General features: G+C 42.1%; 1 protein-coding gene across 3 annotated transcripts; it reads left to right on the top strand.

Annotated features, from left to right (window-relative positions):
- The first annotated feature begins 16 nt into the window (after positions 1-16).
- Positions 17-11,880, top strand: arel1 (apoptosis resistant E3 ubiquitin protein ligase 1). 3 transcript variants are annotated; one of them, XM_085766955.1, is made up of 22 exons: positions 17-66; positions 909-1,138; positions 1,609-1,777; positions 3,352-3,572; positions 3,992-4,063; positions 4,373-4,599; positions 4,802-5,039; positions 5,161-5,330; positions 5,542-5,722; positions 5,812-6,056; positions 6,204-6,281; positions 6,381-6,522; positions 6,623-6,744; positions 6,881-6,956; positions 7,117-7,226; positions 7,348-7,527; positions 7,891-8,016; positions 8,522-8,651; positions 8,760-8,818; positions 8,897-8,986; positions 9,078-9,253; positions 9,490-11,880. In XM_085766955.1, the coding sequence occupies exons 2-22, from the start codon at positions 991-993 to the stop codon at positions 9,590-9,592; spliced, it is 3,063 nt and encodes a 1,020-aa protein (XP_085623081.1). In that variant the 5' UTR covers positions 17-66; positions 909-990; the 3' UTR covers positions 9,593-11,880. The 3 variants fall into 3 exon arrangements, with proteins under 3 accessions (XP_085623081.1, XP_085623083.1, XP_085623082.1); XM_085766957.1 differs by lacking the exon at positions 17-66 and adding an exon at positions 356-374; XM_085766956.1 differs by lacking the exon at positions 17-66 and adding an exon at positions 496-615.
- The last annotated feature ends 1,585 nt before the right edge of the window (positions 11,881-13,465 follow it).

Here is a 13,465-nt window from a genome sequence, read left to right as displayed (position 1 = left end):
GACGTCATCAAAACCCGACAGCTTTTCTGCGCATTTTCCGGGGCTGCGAAGCTAACTGGCTAAAAGGTAGAGGCTCCTATTGAAAACACATACATTGAGGAGTTTTTTTTTTACATCTACAGTGTTGCTTTTTGTGGCCGTGCTGTTGCAAGTGGACTCTCGTGTGACGATGTTGTGATGTGCATCTCGGTGAACCGCCGCGGGCTGGAGACGAGCTATCAGAAACGTTAATTACGCTGACATTGTTGGCTAACCGGGCTAGCTGCTGCTACGCTGCTGTGGTCGTTTGTCATGCTGATGATGCCACAGATGTTAGCGTTAGTTAGCTGCTAGCTTCACCTAGCGCCCCAGGTGTCACCAGACTTGAACTGACGGTATTGCATTTTTTAATTTTGAGACGTCATTCAAGCGATAGTCCGGTGAACTTTACCGACGCTTCCCGAGGAGGTTATGTAGCTTCCTGGTTGTTGTTTTTTATGACAGAGGCAGCGGATGGAAACCTATAGACACCTGCACTAGCGCGTCTAGACAGCTCACCATCCTCAGCACCAGCACCATTATCCTGGACTTGACGGTGGATGTGATTAATAGTGTAATGGTGTTCAAAAGTACCTGGTTTGTTTTATTCTGGGAGTTAAACATGGGTTGGTGACAGTTTATGACTATTGTTTAGCCAAGTTGTTCATGCATATTTCAGTGCTGTGGAGTAATGTTATTCTCCCATCAGCCAGCACTTATCCAGGGTGACACTTAAATATTCATGCTTTCTTGGCAGCGTGGTTTACAGTTGAAGCTTCGAGGCTTAATCGTTCAGTCAGCGTTTTTTTTGGTTTTGTTTTGTTTTGTATATTTTTATTTCTTGACTTAGCAGAACTGAATCTAAGCAGTTGTGTTTCTCATTATTATAGGAAACTTGACCAGCTTCCTGTTTTCATGGTGCTTTTCCTTTGAGCTCGGAGGGGTCTGCGTGAAGGCTGAAAAGATGGTCTGATGGACCGCCGCTTCTTCCTGACCTTCCTCTTCTGCTCACTGTCGTGGATATTCTTCTGGGAAGTACGCTGGAAGAAAGGAAAAGAAAGTCAGATTCAGGAATGGCTCCAAGGACATAGTCTTTCTCAATACAGGCACTTATTTGAAGGTCAGTGGGTTATTATTGTCTCATATCAGATTACCAGTGCAGTCAGCACACACAAGTTTGGTCAGATGGTCTTATCCATTGTGCTTCTGTAATTGGCACAAGGAAACTTCTGTAAACCGTGTTATCTTGCCTGAAAATCAAACTGCATCTGGAGAGAATACTTTGTCTGGGATCCATGCTAGTTTCAGAAGAGCAATACCAAAGATGTCACTTTTAAGTGAATTTGAGTTATGTGTAATGCTGTGATATTGTATTGCTTACTGCTTTGACCCCGGTCATTTTTTGGTTTTGAAACAGAATATTCAGGCTTATGAGATGCAGGTGGCATGTGTGCATAATCAGCACCGGCTTAGATACTCATCATAGTAGACTTTAATGAGTATTTAAGCTTTTGCTGTGGCATTACTGGTGCTGATTTCCTGGCCAGTATTTGCATGGGGATTTTTATTTGCTGTTCATGTGTCATCCAGATGTACAGACACTGGAGGAGCTGAGTCTGAGTGTACTGAGTCGCCTGGAAGAGGTGGTGAAGGAACAGCAGCGCTGGAGGGAAATTGCAGAGGCCCACATCCAGCTGCTCCGAGACTTTGCCTTCCAGGAGTGGCTTTGCTCCCAGAACCTGGAGCACTATTACCATACGTAAGCAATGAGAGGTCTTAACTTCAGAATTTACTCCAATCAGGCAAACAGTCATGAGCAGCCTTCCTTTATCAGAAATGATTACGCGTTGGCATGTCATAAACGTAGATTGTCCTCGGCATGTTTTTTAAATATCTTGAATTGTGTAGGTGGTTATGGCCATGTTTCATACTGGGTAGCAAAGACTGTGTTTATTTATATCCACTTGAGGGCTGCCTCTCTGATCATGGTTAGCTGAGTTTGCTGACACTGAGCTGTGGAGGCTGCAGTGTTTGAGAGGGTCACTGCAGTGAAAAGTATTCTTTAGAGGCTGTTCGTGTGAGACCCTGCAGCAATGCAGATGTTTCTCTCTCTGTGCGTGTGTGTGTGTTTGTCCGTTCGATGCTCTCTATTGATGCAGTCAAAACCAGCCATGATGAGTAGTTACTGCTTTGTCCTGCTCATGTTAGAGTAAAGTCAGATGTAATGTTTCTAAGTCAGCTGTTTCTCAAACGCAGAGTATCCCATTTGAAGGATAATTGCATGGTAGGTAGACAATGTCACAGTTGTGAAGGTCATGGCTGTCACACTGTGCCTGTCTGCTTTGCCAATTTTGATTCACTGGACATTATTGCAGAGTATCAGTTCACTGACTAACTGTCTAATAACCAAAGATGATCTTTGCATTAATTTGCTGGCTAAAAATAAACGTTAAAAGGGGAAGATTAAGCTGCTGACTCGCATAAGCCTCTCACTGCTTTTCAGAGAAACAGTGTTAGCGAGAGTTGGCTCATGGAGGGATACAATTATATACTCGTATAAAAGATGAAAACAGCATTATGTTTTTGTTTGGATTACCATAATTTCCACAATAACTGACCACAAACACATGGTAGATAATCAGCCCCATGGCATATGTGAACCAGTTATATTAGCAACACAACAGTTTGTTTATATTCAGCTTGACATATGCTATAGGGGGCAATGTCAGATTCTGTGTGCAGGGTTAAGATTTGTATGTTTTAAATGGAAAATGCATTTAAAGTGCAAAAATGTCTTTGTGCATTTTGAGCCAAGTACTCATTAATAGTTATATTTTTATTATTTCAGATCACAGTCTGTGGAGTTGCTTGTTATTGTGTGCTACCAAAATTGTGACCTTGATAACCACACACAATGAACAGTCACATCCCTAGTTTTACCAGACAAAGACACAATTTTGCTGTGGTAGACTTAGAATTGGAGATTAGGTTTTGGTTTTAATGGTTGCCACCATTTATCTATTAAGCCTTTTCCCCTGTTGACCTGTCCCTGTAATGAACCTTTGGAGCTTTAGCCTTTTAGTGAGACCAGATGCAACATGCCACAGCATCTGTCTAAAGATTAGAGCTGATAGGATCAAAGTTACACCCATGAAATAGTATTTGTTTAGTGTGAGGGATAGCCTGTTGTTTGTCGAGAAGTCAGCAGTCTTGCTCTATAGGGCAACACTTTGTGATGACGCCTGTGTTGTTTTACTATAGTGTGAATTATAGGTGGTGCCTCCATCCGTGTCAATGATCTACTTCACATTTGTTTTTGTTTTTTTATGGCAGACTGAAGACCTTGGGTTGTATGAATCTGGATGATCTGTCTCAGTTTGACAGTCAACTGCAGCTTTCTTTAGCTGCTTGGGGCTACTACTACGAAGACTACATAAAGTTATCCACCGGCATCAAGATCCTCCAGACCTCAAGGGGGAATCGAGACCAGGATTACGAGATCCGGCTGGTGCACAGCCTTGCTGAGAGGCGTCTGAATGAGAAGTGGTCAATTGGTGAGACTCTGCGTTTGCTTGCCTTAGCTATTGCGCAACATTTAAAGAGACATAAACATACGATGGGTTATATTAATGTTAAGTGTTACTAATCGCAGATCATTTGAATGTAATGGAGAAGTCTCTATTGCTTCATCTATTGCTGCATGTGTTTGTTTTTCTGTCCTTCTCTCTCTGAGTGTTGTTACATTAGCAGTGTCATAACCCTTATTTTCTTGCGTCATTCAAAACTGTCCACTAAAGTCACACTCTTGTTTCTTCATTTGGCAAAACCACATAAACCCAAGCTGTGCTGTAGTTATACAACTGTAAGAATAATGTTTTAAAAAGTGCAATCACAAAAATCTAGTATAGATAGTTAGATAGATGTTGTTTTCATTGTATTTATTCATCGGTACAATATCCATTTGTCTTTTCAGCGGGAGCTCTCATATTTGGCTGTACTGTGGCACTGTGCTTCTTGATAAGGGACCTCATGTTTTACGTGATTGGTGAGTCTAGTGTTCGCTGATGTGGCTTGTCCTGGAATTTTTGTTACGTGGCTCCTTGTCTCTCTCTCCTTAAAGCACATACCTCAGCTGTGACCTGGAACCACCAGTTTTACAAAAGGCTTTTATTATTTTACAGCCTGAAGACTTGTTGTAAAACTTTGATCCGTCAACCTTCGTCAGATGTTTGTCTTTGCTTCATTGAAATAATTTCTCAAATACCTAATCACATCCATATGAAAATAGCTTTCGTTTATTGCAAGCACAAGTTCCAACCAACTGCCTCTTGCACTTATTCTCTCCCTGTGGCAGGTGGAATTACTGTTTCCATCATAGCGTTCGTCTTTACCATCAAGTTCCTCTGTGAGCTTGCAGCGAGGGTCGTCAGCTTCCTGCAGAATGAGGATCCAGGTCGACGCGGTGACCGCAGCATCTACGACTATGTCCGGGGCAACTACCTGGACCCACGTTCCTGCAAGGTCTCATGGGACTGGAAGGAACCACAGGAAGTTGGGCAGACTATGAGCTTCAGAGTCCAGGTGACTGTCGATTCCTCATGCATCAAAGCTAAAGATGTTCTGCACTCTTGCTTTTTAGTCTCATTGACTTTCTTAGAGGTGGATTAAGCATGCAACAGTGTCGAGAATATTTTTTTTTGCAACATTATATCCAGCAATGTAAAATTGACTTGTGTGTCCTCTGTCTTAAATCTTTGTCCCTTATCTTTGTCTGTCTCTCCAGCTGTTCTATAAGAATGGCCAGCCTTTCCCAGCCCATAGACCTGTGGGGCTGAGGGTCAACATCACCCACATTGAACTGGCTCTGGACATCCCTGTTACACAGGAGGTTCTGCAAGAACCAGAGTCCAATGTAGTCAAAGTAGCTTTCACGGTGCGCAAGGCTGGACGCTATGAGGTTGCTGTCAAGCTGGGCGGCCTCAATGTAGCTTACAGCCCTTATTATAAAATATTCCAGCCAGGTAAGACTTCTGTATGTTATGTCTAAGAGCCAACCTGTGTTTTGTTTTGTGCAATAAATGATTTGATAAGTTTGTTTTGGTGCTTGGGTTAAGTATTTTTCTGTTGTTTTGTTCTCCTCAGGTACAGTTGTCCCATCCAAAACCAAGATAGCCTACCATTTCTCCACCCTGGTGCTTACAAATGGCCAGCAGCACACTTTGCAGATTGAACCCAGGGATGAATATGGAAACCCCACCAGTAACTCCACATCTCTAACAGATGAAGCCAACTACAGCGTCCATGTGCACTCTGTACGAGAACAAACCCTTTTTCTATTATCCATTAAAACAGCAATTTCTACATTTATTTCTTGATTGTGACTGTAAAAATAAAGGCCAGCCTTTGTTTTCAGCCTTCTGTTCCCAATTGTGCAGTCACCAGTTTTACATCAGAACAGGTTTTTTTTTAAGTAATTCCCCAAATTCTGAGCTGGGATTCATTTTAGTTTTCCTGTCCTTCCAGCTGGGCACAGTGGATGATGACAGTCTGGAGGAGTACTGCAGCAAGTCAGTTTCACTCAACAAGCAGCAGTGCCAGGTTCTGCTGAGACTGACCCTGAGGAAAACGGGTTGTTTCAGGGCCCGCATCTCCTACAAGAATCAGCCGCTCAGCAACGGAGAATTCGACATAATTGTTCTCAGTGGTAAGCAGCCTTTACTTGCCTGCTGGAAAAATGCGCTGCTATAGAATTAAGTCATCGTGTGTTGCTCATAGTGTCATTGCATATTTCAGAGAATGAGAAGGCCTGTGTGGAGAAGAACGTGTCCACTCCAGGCATAAGTATCTACTTCGAGGCGTACCTGTACAGCAGTGGGAACTACAGCAGTTCTTCATGGCAGTTACCAGCCTCGTCTCTGCTGGCTCCCCAGCGGAGGCCCTCGATGGGTGAAGAGGAGGACGATCATGACTCTCCTGTGGAGGGACAACCTGAGAAAGTCAAGAAACCAAAAAAGGTCTACTGTTACATATCGCCAAAGGTCAGTGGCCACATCCTAATGGTTGCATTTGATTTATAATGATGTATGAAGTATGATTTTTTTTTTTCTGTATAAGTAAAGTAAAGGAGAGACCTGTATTTGCTTTAAGGTAAGATGACACTGACTTTGTCTTTTTACGTTTAACAGCAACTATCCGTGAAGGAGTTCTACCTGAAAATAATTCCATGGCGCCTTTTCACCTTTCGAGTATGTCCAGGAACAAAGGTAAACAGATGAGCTGTCAGAAAAACACGCGGAACAGCCCTTTTTTTAAAAAAAATTTGCTTTGACAGGCTCGCTGTAATTCCCCTGCTCTCTTGGCAGTTTACCTATTATGGTCCTGATCCAGTTCACAAGTATCTGACTCTGGTGGTGGATGATGGGATACAGCCTCCCGTGGAGCTCAGCTGCAAAGACAGGAACATCATGGCTGCCACTTTCATTCGCTTCCTGCACAAGAACATCGGTTTGTTTCAGTGTGATTCATTTTTGCCTCCAGCTGCACTTCATAAACACTTTGTTTTTTTTGGAGGCCGTGGCAGTGATTTTGATGGTTCTGTCCACAGGGGGCTCGGAAACGTTTCAAGACAAAGTGAACTTCTTTCAGCGTGAACTCAGACAAATCCATTCCAAGAGACCTCGCACCAAGACCTGCCTAAAAATCACTCGACACTCCATCCTCGACTCAGTGAGTGTTTTCTTGACTGTATCGTGAAGCGGTCTCGTAATTTGCGCACCATGAATATATGCATGTAATCATAACACTCATATGACCCCAGTGATTAATTTGACACTCATTTGTCTTTCTTCCTGCTGCTGCTCAGTCCCTGAAGGCAACAAGGAACTTCTCAGTGTCAGACTGGAGTAAGAACTTCGAGGTCGTGTTTCAGGATGAGGAAGGTAAACAAAACATTAGAGCATGATGGAGCTTCAGCTTATATATATATTTTTGCTTTTGCGACAACAACTTAACAATAAAAAGGTCTTTAGATTACACACCGAAGGAAGTCACACTTGTCAAGGTGACCCCTCTGCTACATTTTTCATGTTTTGTCTGCAGCTCTGGACTGGGGTGGACCTCGCAGGGAGTGGTTTGAGCTGATTTGCAAGACCCTCTTTGACACCTCCAACCACTTGTTCACCCGCTTCAGTGATAACAACCAGGGACTTGTAAGTCAGTCTGTTTAGTTAAAGCACCTCCACTTTAAAAACAGCGTGTGGGTTTTTCTTTTGCCTCCTCAATACGTTGCATGCAGCATGCGTAATAAGAGGTTTAACATCTGTTTTGCAGGTGCACCCAAATGCTGACAGGCCTCAGCACCTACGTCTGAAGATGTACGAGTTTGCGGGCCGCATCGTAGGCAAGTGTCTGTATGAGTCTGCCCTGGGTGGAGCCTACAAGCAGCTGGTCCGAGCTCGCTTTACGCGTTCCTTCTTGGCCCAGATCATTGGCCTTAGGATGAACTACAAGGTATGGAACAAAATACATTCCCATTGAGAAGACTCATTCCTTGGAAGTTGGAAGGTCATGTTTTCATTGTTTAACTTCTGGTGTCAGCTGGTCTGTCTCATTACTTTAAAATTCCTTGCGAAAGCCAGGAAACCTGATTTGTTTCTTGGCATTATTTATTTCATGGAGAACCAGCCAGTGTGTTTTGCTGTTTATCCAACTTCCTAAGATTTCAAAGCAGAGAACAAAACGAGACCCAATTGGGTTTTTTTCATCCTTCCACCGACAACATGAAATGTCATGTTTATTTAAAAATGTCATTTTCCTGCAGTTCTTTTTTTTTTTTAAGAATTTTTTTTAATACATTTTATTTTCCACACGCAGTACTTTGAGACTGACGACCAGGAGTTCTACAAAACTAAAGTCTGCTTCATCCTAAACAATGACGTGAGTGAAATGGACCTGGTGTTCGCTGAGGAGAAGTACAGCAAGTCAGGACAGCTGGAGAAGGTGAGGCAACACTTTTGGAAGAGAACTTCCTCTTTTATCCCTGATGTAATTTCACAGGAGATAGGAGCAATAAACCAAGCAAAAGGAACCATATTGCTTGTTTGGCAAGAGTCTTGTTTTTTCTTAAAGGGAGGGAGTGGTGTGTTTACATTAATTTTTAAACCCTTTCAAACTTTGTTTTTGTTGTTCAGTTCTAAAATTCCACACAATATCTGTCTGTGTAACTCTTCATGTGGACATGCTGAGCTCAGCTTCCTCCTTTTAATTAGATGCATAAGTTTAAAATTTTTAAATTGCTTATTTATAATAAGGCTGACAAGTGTGTGACAGCCAGACACGCACATTCAAGAACGTTGCTGAACTAACACATAATCAAATCCCTTCTCTGCCACTCTGCCACTGAACTGAACCGACTGTTTCTTTGAGAGCCACACAATGACACAATTCTGATCTTGTTTCGTGCCAATTACTGTTTTATATTAATTTAGGACTGTATATCTTGCAGGTGGTGGAGCTGATATCAGGGGGAGCTCAGATCGCCGTCACCAATGAAAACAAGATGCATTATCTCAACCTGTTGGCCCAGTACAGACTGGCCAGTCAGGTGAGAGATGAGGTGGAACACTTCCTGAAAGGTAAGGGAACTAACACAGCTGCAGGCTGCCACCTTTTGCCAATTGCTCTAATTCGATGTCTCCGGTAATGTGTGTGCGTAATTATTGTAATTTCCTGATCAATTGCAGGTTTGAATGAACTGGTTCCAGAAAACCTGTTAGCCATATTTGATGAGAATGAGTTGGAGGTATGTGCAATGCTCATAATAAAAGTTTGTTTCTCTTTTTTACGACACTCATAATTTTTTCCGTTTTAATCTCCTCAGCTGTTGATGTGTGGCACCGGCGATATAAACGTGCAGGACTTCAAGGCCCACGCTGTGATTGTTGGAGGTTCATGGCACTTCAGAGAGAAAGTATGTCATGGAAAATCTCTGTCTTGCTTTTTCTTCTAACAGCAGAGCAGTGATGAAAATGTCTGAGCACGTTGGTTTCCCTTTGCTACAGGTGATGAAGTGGTTCTGGGCCGTGGTGTCCAGCTTCACCCAGGAGGAGCTGGCCCGTCTGCTGCAGTTCACCACCGGCTCCTCTCAGCTGCCCCCCGGGGGATTTAACACTCTCTGCCCCTCCTTCCAGATCATCGCCGCCCCCACACACAGCACCCTGCCCACTGCACACACCTGGTAAGTAGGACAACACAGGCAGATGTATCAAAAAGACAGCTAGGCAGTGTAGTTTTAAGCAAAAGCTACTTAAAGACGTATTATTGGGGACACTTTTCAAGTGTAAATCACAATATAAATAAAATAATAAAAATATGCTACTTTATGCTTGGAAATACTTCAAATGAAGTGTAATTTCACAGGTTGCATTACATAGGTTACATAAATACTTAATTGATAATCCTTGTGTGTTGTAGTTTTAACCAGCTGTGCCTCCCCACCTACGACTCCTACGAGGAGCTGCACAAGATGCTGAAGCTGGCCATCAGCGAGGGCAGTGAAGGCTTCGGCATGCTTTGACTCATCCATCACTGACACTGTTGTTCCACTCGCACAAGAGGAGACCAGCACTAGTCACTACAGTGCACCAACCAGTTCCTTGTATTCATCTGCATTTAACAGGTGGGCTTCTTGACAAGACCCAGACTCCCTATAAATACTGTCTTGGGATGAGATGGCCATACTGGAAGTTAAGAAGGCTGAACTGGAATCAGGACTCGATCATATGAACTCTAGTGCAACTGTACGTATAATTAAGATAACTTGTTTTTGTTAAAAAATAATTTAAAAAAAGGAGAAAAAAAGAAAAAAGGGAAAAAAGGAGATTTCAGACAGCTGGAAAAGGTGAGGTTTGGGCTTATTTTATTTCTTAAAGTTAAAAGTTTGCTAAGTTTTATATGTTTGAAAGACACAGGATGCTAGAATAAAAGGCCTTGAGTATTATTGTATAATCGCTTCTTTTGCTAATTGCAAACTGAGGAACACTTAAGTGCAACAGCAGCCTACATGTGATGTGGGTGACTCGTGCATCTACAGCACTTTGGCCTTAATCGATCAGGGACTGATGTTTGTATGTAAATATCTAATATCACTCTTTTATTTCAATACTTGTACATACTAGTGTGTATACATAGCTTTTCATCTTGTTTCTTTATAATTGGCCATTCAAGGAGAGGGTATTTCTTTATTGTTGCACGTTTTGATGGGTTGAGAATTTATATAATTTCTATAAGCTTTTTTTCTGGTAGAGATGAATGGGTTTTAAAAAAAAAAAGCCAAGTAATTTCTATTGTTCATACATGGTTTTTAACTTATTGTGTCTTGAAAAAATTATTTGTGTTGACCCATACTGTTGAAACTAAGGTTGTCTGGAGTGGTTAATGTTTTTGTTATGTTTTATAACTTGCCTTATATATGCCCTTTGCCTCTGATTGTATCCAGAGAGGTGCGTAGGTGAAAAAAAACATAGTTGAAAATAACAGGTAATAGTTATTAGGACATTTCTACTATACCCCCCCCCACACACACACACACACACACAGAAGTCATTGTAGATATGAGTGTTGGTTGGATGTTGGGGAGAGAACGTATATAACAACGGTTTTGTTATATATGCTGTATGCTTTTTACTTTCTCCTTCTCAGCCTTTTATGGGTTTACCTCAGAATCTCCTATGCCACCTATGCATCCTCTGACACAGGTGTATTTGCTTTCATGCACATGTAGGGCAAAGCATACACATACAGTTTGTTCATAGTTGTCTCCTTGCAACCTGTGACTGTACAACCTTTAGCCATATTATCCCACATCCTCAGTAAACTGAAGCATTATATCGTTTGGGAATATTCCTTATTTGTTTTTCTTTATGTTATTGTAAAATTATTTATTTTTAATGCTGTTAGCATTGTCTATATTCTGAGCCAACAGAGATGTTTTTCTTAGGTTTTCCCCCTCCTGCTCATAATTGTTGAGCTGTTCCTTCTCTGTTCCAGAGTTTACATGTTCATTAGCCATTTCGTAATAGCATGTGTTGCCAGTCAGACTGTAGAACATTTAGGAAAATTCATGTTTTGACAAAGAAGCAAAAAGAAACTATAACAAATAATTCCTCTCAATAGCATTTTGATTTGAATCAGTTCATGTTGCTACACAGGGCACTCTGAACACAGCTCCATTTCTCACATTATTATCACAGCTGGCAGGAAAAGTTTGACTCGGCCACTAAGAGATTTAACTTGTTGAATGGCAAACACTTAATGGCATTGACTGAACGGAGCCAATACAGTGGGGATTTGAATAGTATTTGCTTGAGCTTTAGCTGGCCTTTTACAGTGTTAAGCAGTTTGTCAGAGGGTTTGTGGATTTGTGCGTGTTTTGGGTTGTGCAATGTTGACCCGATTTTGCTGAGGAGAACAAATGAAAAATGTTTTATTAAGCACCAATACCAATGGCTGATATCATATTTATATGAAGTAAAGGTAGTTGAAGCATTATGTGTTAGTTCCATTAGATGGCATGACCATTATAAACAAATATGAAGGAGGTCTGTCCTGTAGTTTTATGTTGCTTAACGTTTTTCTTTTCATGAGCACATACTACTGTTTTATGTTTGGATGGTCTCTGGTTTAGTTGGTTGGAGTGTGACTTTTAGCAATGTAGATATTGTGAAATATTTGCCTATGACTTTGAAGCTGGGGTACTTCTTTCCTTTACTTTTTTTTTAATGGCGAGCCATGCTGATGAATGTTTGAGATTCTCTGCACTGCAGGTCCTTTGTTTAATGGAATAAAAAAAAATGATGGACTGAATTACGAGCTTATCTCACTTTTTGTGCATCATATTTGGATTGTGTTTGGCAGCGTGGATCAAAATGATAACAAACCCTTCCAATGCTGAAAGTTGGCCTTGGAGACAGTTTGTGGTGCTTGACCCTCAAGGGCAAGTAGTTCTTAAACTTGGGTCTGAAAAATGTTATGTGCCTGGAGAGGAGCCCATGGGTGTATCCAACATAATGCAGATTAGGATGCTGGTTGTTTTTGCCTTTATTTGAGGCAAAGAATTGAAGATGACGAAACTTCCTAGCCTCTAGCACTACTATCTCCTTAATATGGTTAGAAAACCCTGGGATCAAAACATATTTTCTTGTGGACTGTGACAAAAAAGTTTAGTAATGGCAGTTCTTGCTCATGCAGACTGGGCTCATTCGTGTTTAATTTGTTGCAGTGCAGGCGAAACAAGATCCTGATCTTATGTATCATCAACCAGCAGAGTTCCTCTTTCAGACACAAGGGGGCAGTGGCTCTACGTGCGACATGAGTAGAGGATCCATGCCGCCTCTTGCTGCCATCCCTCAGGACAGGACAGCAGCAGTAAATGATGAGGGGCTTTCCTGTCTTCGGCTGACCCTCCACACTTAAGAGTTTTCAACACAAAAAAGCAAGCCAGGTTAAATCCCCCTCCCACTGCAGGCATTTCTCAACCCCCCTTCCTTCCCTACACACACACACACACACACACACACATACAACACATAACTCATGAAACTCATGAAAATAAACAAAAGTTCATTCAAACCTGCTGGTTTCATGTCAGCTGAAAGCCTAATGAAATCAGTCTTTTAAGAGCGCCTCTGTTTATGGAATGTGATAATACTCAACTGCTGAAAGTGGAATGGAAAACAAGCGCTCCCTCTCCTCTCACCATGTGGGGCGGGTGGCATGGCTGACAGCATTATCAGCGCAAGATGAGATAGGAGCACACTCTTGCTCTTCAGAGTGTTCGCTCCTTCAGTGGGACTGTATCATAATGGACTGTGTACAAGTAAAAATTCATTTTTAATTGCTCTGCTTGAAGGCTGCGGACATGCGGACCCCGTGGCCCTGCTCACTACACCCACATGTTCCTGGCGTGTCTCCTCACACTGTGGTCTGAACACTATCAGGAGCAGGCTGAAAGGCATCTTGAAGTACTTGGAGGCAGGAGTTCAGTTATTTGGTCTTGGCATGCACCTGTGGATTTGCATAATGGTCTCTCTCGAATTTCCCCCAGGAATGCTTGCTAAAGAGGGACCACAAATCAGAAAGTCATCCTCTGGCGCTCACCAAGAGTAATGTACCATGTTGGAATGGTTCTTCTTCCCCAGAGAACCTGTGGGAGATCACTCAGCAACAACTCTGTGCATTTTTGTAAATTCATCTGATGATACTAATTCCCTGGGAAAACATGTTTCCCTGACAAATTTTCCATGTACTATTCCATAAACATCTCCAGACCTGACTGCAGCTTGGTTTTGGAGTTCGGGGGTTGCCAAGTTCCTCGGGGAGTCAATTTATGGGTGGTTCTCGTCAACCAAGGAATTTACATGATCGAAAATGCAGTGCCTCATTTCCCATC

Source organism: Trachurus japonicus, chromosome 22 (genome assembly GCF_045865225.1).
Source record: "Trachurus japonicus isolate A0001 chromosome 22, Traja_1.0".
Taxonomy (NCBI): domain Eukaryota; kingdom Metazoa; phylum Chordata; class Actinopteri; order Carangiformes; family Carangidae; genus Trachurus; species Trachurus japonicus.
This window is presented reverse-complemented; position numbering and strand designations above follow the sequence as displayed.